The 20,196-nt window shown below is 40.2% G+C and overlaps 1 protein-coding gene across 1 annotated transcript; it reads right to left on the bottom strand.

Moving 5' to 3' along the window:
- Positions 1-10,136: 10,136 nt before the first annotated feature.
- On the bottom strand, positions 10,137-11,186 carry LOC107485192 (uncharacterized). Its single transcript, XM_016105707.1, has one exon. The coding sequence runs from the start codon at positions 11,184-11,186 to the stop codon at positions 10,137-10,139; it is 1,050 nt and encodes a 349-aa protein (XP_015961193.1).
- Positions 11,187-20,196: the final 9,010 nt, after the last annotated feature.

Below are 20,196 nucleotides of genomic sequence, written 5' to 3' on the forward strand. Positions count from 1 at the left end.
TGACAACCACTTCCGTTCTACCTTAGACCGGGCACATATCTCTTGGATTCCTTAATCAGAATCTTCGTGGTATAAGCTAGAATTGATGGCGGCATTCATGAGAATCCGGAAAGTCTAACCTTGTCTGCGGTATTCCGAGTAGGATTCCGGTATTGAATAACTGTGACGAGCTTCAAACTCCTGAAGGCTGGGCGTTAGTGACAGACGCAAAAGAATCACTGGATTCTATTCCAGCCTGATTGAGAACCGAATGGGATGTAGCCATTGACAACGGTGATGCCCTACATACAGCTTGCCATGGAAAGGAGTAAGAAGGATTGGATGAAAGCAGTAGGAAAGCAGAGATTCAACAGGGACAAGCATCTCCATACGCTTATCTGAAATTCCCACCATTAATTTACATAAGTAGTTCTATCCTTTATTATTTAAGCAAGTATCTCTTTATATTTCCCATAACCAATTATTATCCGCCTGACTGAGATTTACAAGATGACCATAGCTTGCTTCATACCAACAGTCTCCGTGGGATCGACCCTTACTCACGTAAGGTATTACTTGGACAACCCAGTGCACTTGCTGGTTAGTTGTGCGGAGTTGTGACTAAGTGTAATTCACGTGTGAGAGCTACCAATTCATTGGAGCTTTTGTTGATGATTACAATTCCGTGCACCAGAGAGAAAATCAAAAAATACCACAATTACACCCCTCTTCGGGTGTCTCTTGTGGATGTCTACAGAGAGGTTTGCAATACAGAAAAATACCACCAGCTCGACCACTCAAAGGTAAAAAAGGAGGAGGAAACCGGGCTGAATATTTTGAATACCATCAGATCTGCGAGCACTCCACCAATGAGTGTTTTGACTTAAAAAACGTCATAGAAAAGCTCGTACGAGAAGGAAAGCTAGATCGATACCTGGCCACCCATGAGGATGAACAAAGGAAAAGAAGAAGAGTAGAAGATGTCGGACCAACTACGTGATGATCCCGGACGCCAGAAAGACACGTCCACATGATACACGGCGGATTCGCCGGGGGAGGAATCTCCAAATCATCCCGCAAAAGACATCTCAAAGACGTATATCACGTCGCAGAAAGGAAGGAACCACCCGACATCCCGGCAATCACTTTTACCAACGAAGATGCATCCGGCATCGCGACAGGGCATGACGATCCCATGGTCATCACTATTATACTGGCAAACGCAAATCTTCATCGCACACTGATAGACTAGGGGAGCTCTACCGATATCTTATTCAAAACCGCCTTCGACAAACTCGGCTTGGAAGAAAAAGAACTCAAAGCATATCCAGACAGCCTGTTCGGGTTAGGTGATACCCCGGTTCAACCAATGGGATACATCCCGCTCCACACAACTTTTGGAAAGGGAAGTCAGTCAAGAACACTCAAAATAGATTACATCGTCGTTGACGTAAGCTTAGCCTACAATGCCCTAATAGGTCGGGCAATGTTAAATTAACTCGGCGCAATAGTCTTGACTCCACATCTATGCATGAAATTCCTAACCGCAGAAGGAATAGCCACAGTAAAGCCAGATCAGAAGATGGCGCGCCGCTGTTACAACGAAAGTATAAACCTTAGAGGCAAGGGAGAAGAATTCCACACAATCGAGCTCAGTGGAGTTCGGAGGCGGGAAGAGCTCTGTCCACAACCTGAAGGAGAAATAGAGAAAATCCAGATCGGGAACACCCCGGACCAAACAACCAACATCGGCACACTCCTAAAAGGGAACATAAAAGAATCACTCATACTGTTCCTACGCAACAACGCCGACCTCTTTGCGTGGAAAGCTGCAGACATGCCAGGCATAGATCCCAAACTGATGTGCCACAAGCTAGCAGTCTAGCCAGGATCTCGGTCGGTACAACAAAGGCGCAGAAAGCTAGGACCAGATCACTCTCATGCAGTGGAAGAACAGGTACGAGCTTTACTGGAGGCAGGCTTCATAAGAGAAGTCAAATACCTGCTATGGCTTGCTAATGTCGTTTTGGTAAAAAGGTCAAATGGGAAGTGGAGAATGTGCACCGACTATACCGATCTCAACAAAGCTTGCCCGAAAGATCCTTATCCACTCCCAAACATCGACACACTAGTAGATGCCTCCTCCGGATACAAATACCTCTCCTTTATGGACACATACTCGGGATATAACCAAATCCCTATGTACCCACCCGACCAAGAAAAAACCTCTTTCTTAACCCCAAAGGCAAATTACTGCTACATTGTTATGCCCTTCGGTCTCAAAAACGCGGGAGCCACTTACTAAAGATTAATGAACAAAGTTTTTTTGGATCACATCGGAAAAATCATGGAGGTCTACGTAGACGACATGCTAGTGAAGACGCAAAACGAAGAGATGTTATTATCCGATCTGACATAAGTATTCAACATCATAAGACAACACGGCATGCGACTCAATCCCAAAAAATGTACCTTCGCAGTAGAAGCTGGTAAATTCTTGGGTTTTATGATCACACAGAGAGGAATTGAGGCAAACCCGGACAAGTGCAGGGCCGTACTCGACATGAAAAGCCCGACTTGTATCAAAGAGGTACAACAACTCAACGGGCGATTGGCAGCCTTGTCCAGATTCCTGGCGGGATCCGCAATAAGATCTCTCCCCTTCTACGCCACTCTAAGGAAGGGAAAGGAGTTTAAATGGACAGTTGAATGCTAGCAAGCCTTCCAAGACTTCAAAAAAGTTCTGGGACAGCCACCTATATTAAGTCGGCCACGGGAAGGAGAACCACTAATCTTGTACCTCGCAGTAGGAAATCGGGCAATAGCCTCAGCACTGGTCCGAGAAGACAACAGTGGGCAACAACCCATATACTTCATCAGCAAAGCGTTACAAGGGTCCAAGCAGAACTACCAGAAAATAGAAAAGTTCGCTTACGCTCTCATAATAACATCTCGATGACTTTGCCCATATTTCCAGTCTCACACCATTAAAATTTGGACCAACCAGCCCATAAAAGAAATCCTACAGAAAACAGACTTGGCAGGCAAAATCTTGCAATGGGCAGTCAAGTTGTCCGAATTCGACCTTCAATACGAAGATCGGACGGCCATCAAATCTCAATATCTGGCCGACTTTATTGCGGAATTCACGGACACACTAGAAATCCCCACAAAATGGAATCTATACGTGGACGGCTCCTCAAATAAAACGGGAAGTGGCGCAGGCGTAATAATTTAAAGCGACCAGGGGACCCAGATCGAACTCTCCCTCAAATTTGGGTTCCCTGCCTCAAACAATCAAGCGGAATATGAGGCACTACTAGCTGGTTTGAAGCTGGCTAGGAAGGTTGGAGCTCAAAAACTTATCATCTTCAGTGACTCATAAGTAGTCACTTCACAAATAACATGCAGCTACCAAGCCAAATATCCCACTATGAAAAAATATCTAGACAAAACCAGGGAACAGCTCGGACAACTAGGAGAATATGAGATTCGACACATACCCCGAGAACAGAATGCCCGGGCCGATGTACTCTCAAAACTAGCCAGCACCAAACCAGGAGGCAACAATAGAAGCCTTATCCAAGAAATTCTACAGAAGCCATCAATCTCAGAAGAAGAAAATGTCTTATCCATAACAGATCGCGATCAGGGATGGATGACCCCCATAATTAATTACCTCACCACAGAGTTCCTCCCTACAGATGAGAAAAAAGCAAAGAGGTTAAAACGGGAAGCACAATACTATACCATCATAAATAATACTTTATACAAAAGAGAGATTTCAACACCATTGCTAAAATGCGTGCCGACTCCCAACACTAAGGATATCTTAGAAGAAGTACACAGTGGCATTTGTGGCAATCACCTCGGAGCGCAAGCACTCGCCAAAAAAGTACTACGGGCAGGATTCTATTGGCCAACCCTACAAAAAGAAGCCACAGAATTTGTAAAGACATGTTCGCCATGTCAAAAGCATGCCAACTTCCACACCGCTCCGCCAGAGAAACTCATCAGCGTAACCTCACCTTGGCCATTCACAAAATGGGGACTCGACCTCCTCGGACCTTTTCCTCAAGGATCAGGACAAGTCAAATTCCTCATAGTAGGAATAGACTACTTCACAAAATGGATCGAGGTAGAACCCCTAGCCAAGGCCACAACTCAAAGAAGTCAGAAATTTCTGTATAGAAACATCGTCACAAGGTTCGGAGTTCCATACTCCATCACCACAGACAATGGTACCCAGTTCACAGACGCAGGCTTCAGAAAACTAACGGCCAACCTAAATATAAAACAACAATTCACCTCTGTCGAGCACCCCCGAGCCAATAGGCAAGCCGAAGCCGCTAACAAAGTTATATTAGCAAGGATAAAACGGAGATTACAGGATGCAAAGGGAGCCTGGGCCGAGGAGCTCCCACAAGTCCTATGGGCATATCAAACGACTCCACATTCCACGACAAAGGAGTCACCCTTCTGATTAGCTTACGGAATGGAGGCAATGATTCCAGTGGAGGTCAAAGAAGGATCACCCAGAGTAATCCATTTTAGCGAAAAAGTCAATTCCCAACTTCAAAGGGAAGAGCTCGACTTACTTCCAGAAATCCGAGAGACAGCTTGGATAAGGGAAGAGGCGCTGAAAAGACGAATGGCCTCCAGATACAACCGAAAAGTAATACAGCGGGCCTTCATTGAAAATGACCTTATCCTAATCCGAAACGATATAGGAACAACTCGACCTACAGAAGAAAAGTTGGCAGCAAACTGGAAAGGACCCTTCCGAGTCATAGAAGTATTGGGAAAGGGCTACTACAAACTTTCCGAACTCGACGGACGAGAGCTTCCTAGATCATGGCATGCCTGCAACCTAAGAAGGTACTATAGTTAGGGGAGATAAAAGATCTTGGACAAGGCGCACTCTTTTTCCTGAAAAAGGTTTCTTAACGAGGCGCCCCGCCAAAACTTACAAATCACCCGACTTAGGAAATTAACTACTCGTGTATATTTGCATTTTCTTTTAATAAAATTTGTTCAGATTCTCTACAAACGCTCAAGTCGTATTATTCTGAAAACATTCATCGCCCGATTATAAAGCTACATATCGACAAAAAGTGAAAATCAAATTCACTGCGCGATCACGATAAAAACGAGGGCTAAAAACCCAAATTCTACAAAATCAGCAAAGATGAAAATAGAATAATGCAAGAAGTTATAGAAAGTGATCCATAGAAAGGACCTGACGAGGACCTAATAAAATGGATTACTATAAAATAACTTAAAGACTGGCCGACACAAAAAGTCAGACCAGCCACAACAACCCAAGTTATAAGTAAAGCCCTGGAAAGAGGTCTGGCCAACCCTATAAAAGAGGATTACTATAACTTCAAAGAGCCCGACATGAAGAAGACAGACTCCTACAAAAGTTACAAAAGATAATCCCTGAAAGAGACTTAAACAAAGTCCAAAAAAGAGGATTATCAAGTAACTCGACAGGGCCCGACGTGACAAAGTTAGCCCGGAAAGATAAAGTTACAAAAGACAAATCCCTGAAAGATACTTGAACAAAGTCAAAAAAAGAGGATTATCAAGTAACTCGACAGGGCCCGACGTCACAAAGTCGGCCCAGAAAGATAAAGTTACAAAAGATAAATCCCTGAAAGAGACTTGAACAAAAGTCCAAAAAAGAGGATTATCAAGTAACTCGACAGGGCCCGACGTGACAAAGTCGGCCCAGAAAGATAAAGTTACAAAAGATAAATCCTTGAAAGAGACTTGAACAAAGTCCAAAAACAAGGATTATCAAGTAACTCGACAGGGCCCGACGTGACAAAGTCGGCCCAGAAAGATAAAGTTACAAAAAGATAAATCCCTGAAAGAGACTTGAACAAAGTCCAAGAAAGAGGATTATCAAGTAACTCGACAAAGCCATGACGAAGTCGGTCCAAGATACAAAGCTACAAAGGTAATCCCAGAAAGAGACCTTAAGTAAGGAAGGGCTACAAACAAACAAAAACCAAGTTGAAAAATCGGCAATCTCAGTATTACGATAAACAATAGTTTAAGATTGATGAGATCAACGTCAGGCCAAAAAATCAAGTTAATCATGACAGATAAAAACCTACGAAGGTGCCAAGACGAGTGCAAAGAAGACAGGATATAAAAACTACTAAGTTATGATAACAGCAAGCATCCGAGGCCGCCAAAATCAGCCTAGGAAGCTCCAAAGTCACTTTGTTTTTCAAAGCAAAGTTGTTATATAAGCAATAGAAGTATCAGTAGTGAAACAAAACACCATTTACAAAACAAATGAGTTCAAAGCCCACAGGCCGGGCTATACACAAATTCATCAGAAATAATCAAAGAGAGTCCAAAGGTTTCCCAGTAGCAGCATCCCGGGGTGAAGGAGGACGAGTCTGAAGAGGCACTGCATCTACCGTCCCATCATCCCGGTTCAGGATCGGACTCAGGATGAACGACTTCAGCAGCCTGAGAGGAAGAGGGTGGCACAATGGAGACTTTGGTAGAAGGAATAGGAGGAGGCTCAACATCATCATCATCAGGGTCCTCGGGAAAGATTTTGCCATCCTTCACAACATTATCCAAGCTAAACAAAGCAAGGTCAGCCTCCGGGGCAATAACCCGAACTTGTTCCTTCAGGTTCTCATAGGCAGTGGTTACGCTACCCACAAGATGACCCTGGAGCTCGGAATAATCAACCCGGACCGACTCTAGCTCATCCCGAAGACGCATCACTTCTCGGTAGGATGCGACATAGCTTTCTTTGTGCTTCAAAGCCACATCCTCAACCAATCGCACAGAGGCCACCAAGGCAAGAGAGCTGGCCTTCTCCCCTTCCGACTCCTTTTTCAGTTGAGTCACCTCCGCTTCAAACTCTTCCTTGATACCCTTCATCCGATCAAATTCTCGCTTAGCTTCCTCTATAAAAACCTTGGTAGCATGCAGAGGTAGATTTTGGGCAGTGCAATACAAAGTAGCTCCCATATAGGCCATCTTGACACTACTCCGAGTTATAAAATCCAAGTGATGAAGGAGAGATACATCATCCATTGAAAGAGCATCATAAGGTGCAATCTGCTGGTCCACAAAACCAATAGGATCAAAATCTGGGGCATCTAGATTGAAAGGTTCAACAGTTCGAGGTCTTTTTGGAGCAGGGACGGCCGAAGAAGAAATCACAGCAGCGGTAGAAGACTGAGGGGGATCCACTAAACGGACCCGAGGTGTAGGGATCATTCTCCTCGGGCCAGGAGAGCTCGGCACGGATGGCTTCAAAGGAGCTTGGGAAGCTCCTTCCCCATCAGCCCGGGCCGAGATGTTTTGAGCCGCAGTAGCTTTTCTCGCCTTCTTAAAGGCCTTCATGGCATCATTATTCTTGGCCATCTCTGCAAAATGAAAAACAACAATTTATCACGCCAGGACGAAAAATAGGGAAAAAAAAGATAACAAGATATATCAAGGCAGTACCCAAAGCAGTTCAAATAAGGGACAGATCTCCCAAAGACTTCTTAGTATCCAAATGGGGAGGTTCTCCCCAAATATCCTCCAAAACACTCACAAAGGACTGCTCGACCTCGCTCAACATCTCCCAATTATATCGGGATACCACTACATTCCTCTGCCACTCTAAGGGAAAGCAAGGCTCATTATTTTCATCCAGAAAGAAAGGTCAGGCACCTTCAACAGCCCGAATCTTAAAGAAGTAGTTCTTAAAATCCCGAAAAGATTTGTCATACATAGAAAAGACCTTGTGTCCCTGGGCAGACCTAAAAGAAATCCAAGAAGCTTTCTTCTTGGTAGTCTCAGGTTTGGTCAACACAAAAAGATACAGAAAAAGAGTTTGAGAAGACGTAACACCAAATTCTTGACAAACAAGCTGAAAAATCTTTATGAAGCCCCATGAATTCAGATGGAGCTGCGAAGGGGCTACATTACAAGATCATAACAGGTCGGTTTCAAAAGAAGTAAAAGGAAAGGTGATGTTCATTTGGCTAAAAAAGAAGTCATAAGCATAGAAGAAGGGACGCTCCCCCTGGATCAAGACTGGGAAGCAAACTCTATCACCAGAATCGGGTGCTACCAACTCATAATTGCCCTCCTGATCCGCACTGCTACAGACACGATGATGCTTTCTAAGCGTCGCACAAAATTCTGAATCAACTAAAGAAACACACAGCAAGACAAGAGAGTCCAGCCAATCGGACATCCCTTCGGGAACCTCAGAAGACGCCTCGACAATGTTTTTTTGGGAAGACATGGCCAACTAATCCTACAAAGCAAGAAAAAGATTGGGTTACTAAAAAGGAAAAGACATCCCAGACGAAATCAAAACAACTCAAACGCACATTCCAGCACGGTACAGCAGATAAAAAGGAAAACCCCATGACACAACCCAAGGTCCAGAGGCATCCTTTAGAGGCAATCAGGGAATAAAGATTCAGGAAAATCTACAAAGACTAATGTCTCAACAAAAACCCTTTCCAAGAAAAACAAATGCGAAAAAGATCAAACGAGTTGCCAAAAGAAAAGGCTACAACAGTTCAGAAATCGGCAGAAGCATACAAAGCCCTAAAGAGCCAAACCAAGAAAATACACACAGAAGCATATATAAGGTCAAAAGGGAGAAAGCATGCATCACAGTAACAAACCAGGTGCAACAAAAATTCAAGCTTTCCAACATGCACTCAGTCAAAATCAAAGCACAACATAGCAGGAGTAAACGGCGAGGGAAAGCAAAACCAACCTGAGAAAGGAGAAGAATACGTAAGAGGGTTGAAGACGAGGAGGTTAGAGATCACCGTCAAAAGCACTTACAAATCGCTGAACAAACGTTGCAAGGAGAAACACCAAGGAATGTAGGTTTTTAAAAGAAAACAGAAGGAGAGGAGAAAAAAGAGAAGTCACAGCAAAAGCAGATGAGGAGAGAAAACGTTTCTTGAGAGTCAAAGTTCAAAATAAAAGCAAAGAGAAACGGAGCATCAAAAACCAATTAATGGGGCATTAAAAACCCTCACACGTTCCCAAGGCCAGGATGCTAATCCAAAAGCGCGCATTTTTAAAAGGAAGTGAAACGCTCTGCATTCAAAAAAGGAGAACAAAGAAGGATCAAAGTCCTAAAACTAAAGACTCGACCTCAAAAAGGAAGACCAAGCTCGAGCAGGGGCACTGTTCATATCCTGGGTCGAGCTGACCGACTTGAGATGTTCTACAGGCAAAGCGACCGACCTCTTCAGGTCAGGACAACCCGACCTCTTCTCAAAAGAGCTCGACCAAGTCACAGGAAAGCCCAACAAAGGGCCCAAACAGAGAAACACGTCCCGAATCCAAGGGCAGCCCAAAAGCCCGTAGAGATAAAGGCGGTTCCCTTGAAGATAAGATGACCTCACTCAAAGATAAAGATAAGATAAGATAACTATCTTATCTTCAGAAAGGTCATTCCACAATATTATAAATACACTGGAACACCCAGGTATAACTCATACTCTGATTCTACTCAATACCTGCTTAATACCCTTGCTAACTTAAGCATCAGAGTCCCTTGCAGGTACCCCCCACCCCCCGGGGACGAGGATCAGCACCATCATCAAGTCCCACAAGTCGGACAACAACAACTCCGACCCACACAGAAGATCTCGTCCGAGATCGACCTACAGTTTCAGGTAAGCCTCGGAACAAGCATCAATGTTGGAGAGGGTGAAGAAGTCTTTAGGGCATGCCTTGTTGAGGTCCAAGTAGTCAACACACATCCTCCACCTCCCGTTGGCCTTCTTAACTAGGACTACGTTCGACAGCCAAGTCGAGTAGTCAAGTTCCCGGATCAACCCTGCTTCTAACAACCTGGCCGTTTGCTTAGCCACCTCATTCGCTCTCTCCTGGGACATCTTCCTTCATCTTTAGGCCACTGGCCTGGCCTTTACCTTCACAGCCAGGTGGTGTGACATGAACTAGAGGTCGATCCCCGGTATGTCGGCTGGTGTCCATGCAAACAAATCACTATTTGCTCGAATCATCTCCATCAAAGGCTCTTTCAAGTTGTGGGGGAGGTTTCTATTCAAAAAGGTGAATTTGTCTCCGAGTCGCCGACCCTAAACTTTTCCAGGTCTCCTTCAAGCTCTGGTCTTGGTTTATCGTCAATCCTAGCGTCCAGATCGGCTAGGAAAACCCCAGATGCCTCCTTCGACTTCTTTCTTAGGGAGAAGCTGGCATTGTCGCACGTGAAGATCTCCCTTGATGGATCCCACCCACCCATTGTTGGCTTCAAACTTCATTATCAGTATCTTGGTACATATTACCACTGCAAACTCGTTGATTGTTTTCCTCCCCAAGATAAGGTTGAAAGTCATGGAGTCCCTTAGAACAACAAACTTCGCCATTAGCGACCTCTTTCCTTGACCTCCCCCTATGGAGACCGGGAGGGAGATTATTCCATCAGGCTTGATAAAATTATCCCCTAAGCCAACCACCCCGTGCTGGTGTGTTTTCAAGTCGGCTTCCCGGAGGCCCAAGGCGTCGAACACGTTTCGGAACATAATGTTTGAATCGGCTCCGGTATCAACGAGAATTTGCTTGACCAAGCCTATTCCCACTCTTGCTGTGATTACCATGGGAGGGTTCCCTGGCATGTCATCAAACGATCGGTCCCCTGGTGCAAATGATATCACTGGGACTCTTCTAGGGGAAGGCCCATGAGTAGCTGATGACACGGCCAGGACCTTAGCGTATTTTTTTGCTACCAACTTCGATCTCGGTGCAGCGTCCCTCCCAACTACAACATTCACGATAGTGAGGCCACGGTCATTGTCCTCTTCGGGTTCTTGCCTTGGCTTCACAGTACGACCCCTATCTTCGTCAGATCGGTTGCGCTCTCGACTCCTAGGTTCTCTTATGAACTGCGAGAACTCCGTCAGCTTGCCTTCACAGATCGCCTCTTCCAGAGCGTCCTTCAGATCAAAGCAATCTTGGGTTTTATGGCCGAAACCCTTGTGGTAGTCACAGTAGAGGTTCTTGTTTCCTCCGGTTCTGTCCTTGAGCTGGCGAGGCTTCGACAAGATGCCTTGGTCAGCTATCTGTTGGTACACCTCGACGATCAGGGCCGTCAAAGGGGTATAGTTAGTGAACTTTCCTACCCAGGGGAAAGGCTTGAAGGGTTTAGTTGGCCCTCCGTCTTTGGAGTGCTCCTTAGGCATTTTCCCGTTCCCGGGATGACGAGTAGGATGATAGGCGGGCTGCCATTTGTTGGCTGTCTTCACTTGGCTGACCTCCTCGTCGTTGATGTACTCTCTCGTCACATTCTAGATTTCCTGCATTGTCCACACAGGTTTGGTGGTGAGGTGTTTCTAAAAGTCTTTATTCAATAGCCCGTTTGTCAGGCAAAGGCTGGCCACCGAATCGGTCAAGCCATCAATCTCTAGGCACTCATCGTTGAACCTATCCAGATACATCCTGGTCAATTCCTCGCTTCTTTGGGTCACCCCTAGAAGGTTGATCGGATGTTTGGCCTTGGCCATACGCGTGGTAAATTGTGCTAGAAAGTCTCGGGTTATGTCCACGAAAGTTGTCACGGACCCCTGAGGGAGCGCATTGAACCACCAAATTGCCGATCCTACCAGGGTCACAGGGAAGGCGTGACATCTCACCTCATCACCCACACCCTCCAGGTTCATCCTGGCCTCAAAGGCCGTTAGGTGTTCCTTGGGGTCTTGTGTTCTGTCATATCTCATGTATGTTGGCTTGTCGAAGTGTTTCGGCAGTCGGACCTCGAGAATAGAGTGGTGGAAAGGCATCGCTCCCAGGATTATAGGGTTTCATCGCCTTCTCAGTCTCTCCCTGCTTTCTTCCCGGTCTTCCTCTTTGGCGTGTCTTGCTAAGGGTCGAATGTAGATTATAGGGTCTTGCCGTCTTCTCAGCACTTCCCTACTTTCCCCCTGGTCCTCAGACTCCGCGCAGGTCACGGGGGGTCGGAAACCCGTTGCATGCCTGGCATGGTGCCTCCAGGGGCTTCTATCTTGGGATTCCCTTCTCCTCTGAGGAGACTGGGAGCGAGGTTGGCTCGGGCCGGGCTGGTAGCGCTCCTTGGTCACCAACTCTTGCATTATTCTTGCCCTGTCGCTTTTCGTTCCTCTGAAAGAGTGCCTTTCCCAAGAACGGGAAGGAAGCTCGTCCCTCTGGGAAGGGGATCTCGTGCGTTCGTGGGAAGAAACCAAAGAGGCCGCCCTACTGGTTCGGTGAGCGTTCTCCTCTACACACGGCTCGCCTTCATCCTCTCCTTTCACTGGACCCAACAGAAAATCCATTCAGACTAGAGGTTCCCCGGTAACAGCGTCAATGTTCGGGGAGTCGGTTCCCAAACGGGTCTGAAGTACTATGAGTGTGAGGTGGTTGGAGGGGACTTGGATCTGGGTCACTGGTGAGAGAGTGGATCTCCTGGGTTGGTGTTGGCGAGTGAGGACTAGAGCTTCCCGACCTCCCGGGTTGTTGGAGCAATGAGGGGGGAGCCACCTGCAAAAAGGGCTCTGATGCTCAAAAAGGGATATAATATACTAAGATTTCGTAATAATAAGGGCGTTGATATAAGAAAATATAAGATACACACACACACACACATAGGATTTTGAAAGAAATACGTACCAAGTACTAATCTTCACCTGCAAAAAAAGGCCGGCTAAAAAGTTGTATTACAACTAGAAGTATACTCAAAATACAATTCTGTTTCTCTAAAGTTAAACCTCTAAGAGGGATACACAATTACTTATACAAAGTGGAGAATACATATAAACTAGGTACAAAATATAACTCCCAAAGGAAAGTCTTCGCTTCCCAGAAAGAGTCCAGAATGCTCAATGAGATGCGTCATGTCCTGCATCTGAAAACAACAAAATCCTACAACGGGTGAGAACCCGAACGTTCCCAGTAAAATAACAGTTCCATGTTAAGACAATGTAAAACTATACGAACTTACTAAGCAATCCTAAACTCCAACAATTTATATCCAAGCCTGGGGTCACACTAATCCAAAAATATGGTAATTAAGCTAAGAATTCCACTATACTAGTAATTCATAATCTCAGTCCTTCACAACACCTCTCAGCCTTTCTCTTTTCTATATCACAGTCCATCAGCATATGATTCAGTAATTCAGTATCACAACTCAGTTTTTCACAAACTTCCAATCACCATATTCTTATCAGAAACAACCCTCAGCGTCACCATTGCCAGCATAAGGGATCTCTCAGTTGTTCAAACACATACAAAACAATATAAAGAATACACAAATAGAGAAAATAGATAAAGCAATTAGCTTAAATAGCATATAGATACAATTATTCAACAAGGAAAGCCAAATACAAGATGCACACCCAATCAATACACACAAATGCAAATGATGCATGCCTGTCCTAATGGCCATGAGCTCACATGTTGGTTAAACTGGCAGAACCCGACATATTCAGTAGCTAACCCAGATATCATCTTTCTACACAAAGAAAATTCTCAATCTTTTATAAGGGAATCTTCAACCTTCCGATTAGAGAGAGATTGTGATGTAACGATAGAAAATCCTCAACCTAATTCATTCATACCATAGCCAGAAATTGGATCAAAGGGAATCCTCAACCTTCTCCATTCAATTTTTCAATGTAACAAGAGAGAAAATTCTCAACCCCACTTGCTCATTGCAACAAGAGAGGAAATTCTCAACCTCAACTTATCTATCACAGCAACAGAGAGAATCCTCAATCTCAACTTGCCTATTCATAAGCGGAACAAAGCCACTGTCCTCACTACATCAATCTAAATCTCATTTCCATCAAGCATAATCTCAATCATAACCAAAAATCAAATTAATAATACAAAATTGAACCGAAAGAAATTCTCAACCTTCTATCCAACTTCCCGATACGACAAGAGAGAGAATCCTCAACCTCAAGCTTGTTCACCACAACAAGAGAGGAAATCTTCAACCTCAGCTTGTCTATCCATAAGCGGGATCAAACCACCATCCTCACAATGTCAATCATAATGTCTTCTCAATTATAATCATGACACAAGAGAGGGAATCCTCAACCTCAACTCGTCTATTCATTCCGGGATATAGTGCCCGTCACACTCTTGGGATATAGTGTCCGTCACACTTTTCAATCTTAGCTTTCATCCTAAGGGTCACATAATCCCTCGCTTTTTGATCTAAGCCTCAAGTCAATTCGATTCCATTATGATCACAATCCTAACTCATAATTTTGTATAACCCCATCTGTTATTTAGAGCAACACTCTTGTGATATAATACCCATCACACTTCAATCATAATTTCATCATAATCCCCATTCACCTCTATAAACGTATAATCAGAGAAAATCCTCAACTTCCCCAATTCGCAATCAATTTATCAAGTTTAGGTTCATTAATTTCAATATTTTATCAACTATCAACTCCATTAACTCGTGAGAGGTATAATACCACTGTTCTCATCGCGGGCGAGACGAATCCCATGTCATCCGGTTTAACCAATCGTTTATTCGAGAATAATTTAATTTAATGCCAAGTGCTCCGTAATCAACCTAAGCATCCAAATTTAGACCAATGTCAACCAAGCATCCAAGCTCTCAACAATTAAGCTATAACACAAAAAATTACAATTTTCTCAACCTAGGTTCATAGAATTAGAAAATTCAAAAGGAAAAAAGCTTTCTCACCTCAGCCCATTCAGAATCTATGCTAGAGTATTCCTTAAAGAACCAAAATCACAAGATTTTAACTCACATATACTAAAAATGTGAATTCAGTGGGGAACTCGAAAATGGAGCAAGAATTTCGGATTTACTCACCACAATAGTTAATGGAATTGAAGAGGATGAGGAGAGCAATGTGTAGCTACAAATGACTCGTTAATTGGAACTACAGATTAAAAGTTATGAGGGATGAAAAATTATAGTGAATAATAACTTAGGGTTTGCTCTCTTCCTCTCTTCTCCTCTCTACATGCCCTCTCTCACTCTCGACTGAAATGAGAGTTAATAGTGATGAAATGAGGATTACAACATGGGCCCATTTGCAATTTTGAGCCGGATGGCCTTACCTTAGGCCAAAATCTTTAAAATAAGTATCCGGATTTTATTCTAAATATTTTTCTTGTCATTTTTACAGTTCTAATTTTATCACTCGCAGTACCGAACAAATTTAAGCCAGTACAGTTAATTTTAACGCCGATACACGTTTTTTCGCAATTGATTATATTTTTGCACTCACATTTTATTTTCTAAATTAAATTCTCACTAGCATTTTTGAATAATTTAATTTAATGCCTTCAATATATTCACACTCATTCGAGAGCCTAAAAATTAGTTTCGAACCTTAAACAGAGGTTATAGAGGTGAAAACACATATTGGATAAGCAAAAACAGTTAAAATTAACATTATCTGAAAAATAGGGCAGTCATGCATACGCACGAGTTCACCTTTGCGCGTATGCACGAAAACGCGCACAAAATTTGTTTATTTTTAAAATGCAGGTCGTGCGTACGCATGGGTTGTGTGTACGCATGACTTGGCTTTTGTGCATACGCATGGGTTGTGCGTACACGACCCCAATTTTCTGCAACTTCTGCATAATCCATTTTTTAACATCAATTTTCAATCATTTATAACTTTCTCTACAAAATTCTATTTTCTTTCTTTCTTAAACCGATTTAAAGCTTTCATCATCACCTTTAATTTAAGGAAAATTTCATCCAAATCCAAGTATCGAGCACTAAGTTATGGTTCGTCGAAGTGTCAAGTTATGCCTCGTCGATGTTGGTTAAAAAATTAATTCTTACCCAATTTACACAAATACTCATTTTGACCAATTCTTCAATCCAATTTGATTCAAACCACTTTCCATACTATTTCTTAATCTTTCAAGCACTCATTCACCAATTTTCAACTATTTCAAGCCTAACCAAATCCCATTCTAATTCATTTAATACATTCTCTATAACAATAACACACAACCCTCATAATTCTAACATTCATAATCAAACCAAATCAATCATCCAACTCATTATATTATTTCCAACAATTTACAACATGGTACACCAATTTTTACCTTAACTTACCAAATAGGGTATTTATCCTCTATAAGGCCTCCGACCCAATTTTTACATCAATCATCATCATAATAGGCAATAAATCCATAATCTTATATCCAATTTCATTCAAACCAACACATATTAGACACCAAGCATTCAATGCACAAAATTGTACTAACGCATAATTCATCATCAAAACCTAGGGACAATTAACCTAGGCATTCACATAATTTTATATAATACCTACCCGAAATCAAAATTCGTACCTTATCAACGACAGCTTTTTTCAACTCTCAGATTTTCTCTCCGGACGAATCCTTAGCTATACCAATCCACCAAGCGCTCCGTAATCAACCCAAGCGTCCAAATTCACACCAATATCAACCAAGCATCCAAGCTCTCACCAATTTTATTTACAAAAAATTACAATTTTCTCAACCTAGGGTTCATAGAATTAAAAAATTCAAAGGAAAAAAAGCTTTCTCACCTCAGCCCACTTGAAATCTATTTTAGAGTACCCCCTAAAGAACCAAAATCATAAGATTTCAACTCATATATACTAAAAACGTGAATTCAGTGGGGAACTCGAAAATGGAGCAAGAACTTTAGATTTACTCACCACAATAGTTAATAGAATTGAAGAGGATGAGGAAACCAATGCGTAGCCACAAATGGCTCGTCAATTGGAACTACAGATTAAAAGTTATGAGGGATGAAAACCTATAGTGAATAATGACTTAGGATTTGCTCTCTTCCTCTCTTCTCCTTCCTACGTGCTCTCTCTCACTCTCAAGACTGAAATGAGAGTGAATAGTGATGAAATGAAGATTACAACATGGACCCATTTGCAATTTTGAGCCGGTTGGCCCTACCTTAGGCAAAAATCTTTGAAATAAGTATCCGGATTTCTATTTTAAATATTTTTCTTGTCATTTTTACAGTTCTAATTTTATCACTCGCATTATCGGACAGATTTAAGTTGGTACAGTTAATTTTAACGCCGATACGTGTTTTTCGCAATTGATTATATTTTTACACTCACATTTTATTTTCTAAATTAAATTCTCGCTGGTATTTTTTTTGAATTATAAATATTAAATTTATAATTTTTTTATTCTTATTTAATTATTAATTTTTAATTAATTATTTATTATTTATCCGTATTTTTATACGTAAGAATTATACAAATCTAAAAGAGACTTTTGTGTGAGAAATTTGTTAAAGATATATAAATATTTATATATTTTTTTATTATTTATATTTTTGGGAGAAGTAATTTTATGACGAATACTTTGATAAACAATTCTAATTTTTTAGTCACAAACTCAAGCGGGTAATTTTTTTTATTTATCAAATACGGAATAAAAAAATAAGGCGTGTTTGTTCTTTTAAAATATATAAATGGTTCTTTTAAAAGATTCACCAAATCATGCCTAAGTGAGGTCAAGAATATGTGTTGGTTTGAATTAACTCACTTGAGTGAAAAAAATATTTTTTATAAAGTAAAATATTTTTATTAAAGTTTTTGTGTACATTTGGATAATTTTTCATTAAGAATAGTATTTTTATTAAAAAAGTAAATTATTTATTTTGTCTAAAAATTAATAATACTTTTTTTAATTAAATATAAAATATATTTTTAATATTGAAATTTTATTTTAAAAAATTTATTTAAATGTGAAATTTTTTTTATTAAAAAAATCTTTATAAAAAAATAAAAGACAACTTTTTGTTTCTTCAAAAACCATTCAAACTGATCTTATATCCTGTGGATTATTAGGCCATGCCATGGTTGGATATATAGGGGCTAGATTATTTTAATTAATGCAATTATTTGGCCCTTAAAATCTGTGATATTTTGCCATACCCATAATAAATGATGAATGCAAGTTTGGTTCAAAGTGGAGACACATGGCAGCTGAGGCTTGGCACAGATAGAGAATTTTTATGCCTCTCATCAAGTTGCACCCGGATTCAAATCCCAGTTGAGGCTGGATATTGCAAGAACCCATAATACCCATGTAATGTGTGTGAGTGTATTGTGTTGATGTGTGAAATATGGAATTAATGCCTAGGATTGGGGCTGTCTAATCCACTTGACCAAAAAAAAAAAGTGAAGAGACATGCAAATTTGTTTACTCTACTCTATTTAACTATGAGTCTAAGCCAATTTATTCATTCCAAGTTGGAGGCTTGGAGCATTAATTGGCAAAACCCTAACAATTAAAATAAATCCCCAGCAACTAGTTAAGATATTAGACAAAGAAACAATTATTTTCCTAATCTCTCTTTGATTCCATGCAAATTAATTGACATTCTATATGTTCATCAGTACCAGTACGCATTTGATTGTTTTATTTCGCAACAAGAATCTTTGACTTGTTCTTTACTTTTATTGTATGATTGCTAATTGACGCCATAACTTATGGAATCATATATTGGACGATGGATCATACTTACCCTTATAAGAAATATTTTTCTATACAATCAATACATTTAAAACTTAATTTTAACTTTTTTAATAAAATTATTCTATTTGTGAATTTTTTTAAAGAGTGGCTAAAAAAAATACTTACTTAAAATCCTTATGAACGACTTTTAAGTCAATTAAAACGACACAAACATCCAAAGATTACTGAAACTCTACTTTGACAAATAAATCAATATAATTATTTTGAGTCGGTAGTCGGTTCGTAATGGATAATCAAAAATTCATTATTGTGTGTCACATAATTTTTTGGCTGATGAACATCACTGTCTAGGAGACTATCACTGCCAATCAGCAATATCAAGCTTATACCAATGTTGACAAAGTGGCAGCTATGTAATTAATTTTGCCTATTAATTATTACGCGTCTCAAATTTAAGTTTGGAATTCGAGATTTAAAGTTTAGTAAGATAATAAAGCATATATTTTACAAAATTTATAAAATTAACAGTGATTAATTCCTCATTTTATTATTTTACTAAAATTTTTATTTTAAAGCATCTAATTCGAGCAATATATACGGATGATATTTGCCTTATATAGAATAGTCCAAAGAGAGCATAGCAAAATATGCCAAAATGGCAAAACCTGTGCTATGTATATCAATATGAATAAAAAGATGACTAAGAGGCTAATGAGCATAAATTGTAATTTGTCCTTCGATGATAATGATTTGAATTTTATATTACAACCCCCGGTTTTATAATGGCTACATTCAGTGGCGAAATTTGAAATAAAATTTTGAGAGGTCATATAAAAGATAATTGTCAAGATATTTTTTATATGGATCCATTTAAGATAAGTTTGTCTAATTTCATCTCTCTTATTTAAATGATATTGTCAAATTTAAAGCCGTTCAGTATTTCGTTCTAAAGAATTAAGGTTAAAGTCATCAGATACAACTCTTTGAACTTTTAAAAGTTGTATCTCACTTTTTTCGTGATTCATTAAAGTAGAAGAACTATCTACAGGTGTTGATATTGTAAAAGTTATATGTTCTCTTTCTTGAATATTAACCTTCCTCTTAAAACTGCATCAATTTTTTAATTTTTCATGATTATTTTATATAAAAATTTGAATATATATATAAAAAAGAAATTAGAAGAATAAATATTAAAATTTATAATATTTATTGAATTTTTTTATCAATTTATACAAATACAATAATAATATCAATACTTATTGAATATTCTAATATTGTTTTATCATATAAAAAATTAAATTAAATAAACAGTAAAATATAAAATAATATTAAATTACATAAATAAAAAATACCTAATTTTTTATATTTAAACTAAAAAATAAAGGGAGTGTTGCTTATTGAATAAAGAGTTGTGAAATGCAAATACACATAGTTCAGTCCAAATCCAACAAGGTTTGAATGTTTAAAATTAAAAACTATTGTGCAATAAAAGTAAAAATGAATATTGCACTTTGATATTTTAAGTAATAGTAAAATATTTGAGCCAACTGAACTATTTTTTATTTTTTAAAAAAGTACTACTAATTTTTTTAACAAAAGTTTAGAGATGTCATGGCCTCCTTGTGTTAACTAAACTCCGTCACAAGCTACATTTGTGGTGATTATGGGTGTTTTTTTTTTTTTTTCATTGATAAGTATTAAATGATATAAATAATGTTATAA

The sequence above is a fragment of the Arachis duranensis genome, chromosome 4 (genome assembly GCF_000817695.3).
Source record: "Arachis duranensis cultivar V14167 chromosome 4, aradu.V14167.gnm2.J7QH, whole genome shotgun sequence".
In the NCBI taxonomy this organism is placed as follows: Eukaryota; Viridiplantae; Streptophyta; class Magnoliopsida; order Fabales; family Fabaceae; genus Arachis; species Arachis duranensis.

Bases quoted from the DNA above. Each gene is read 5' to 3' on its own strand.
- LOC107485192 (XM_016105707.1), bottom strand. From the start codon at position 11,186: ATGCCTAAGGAGCACTCCAAAGACGGAGGGCCAACTAAACCCTTCAAG.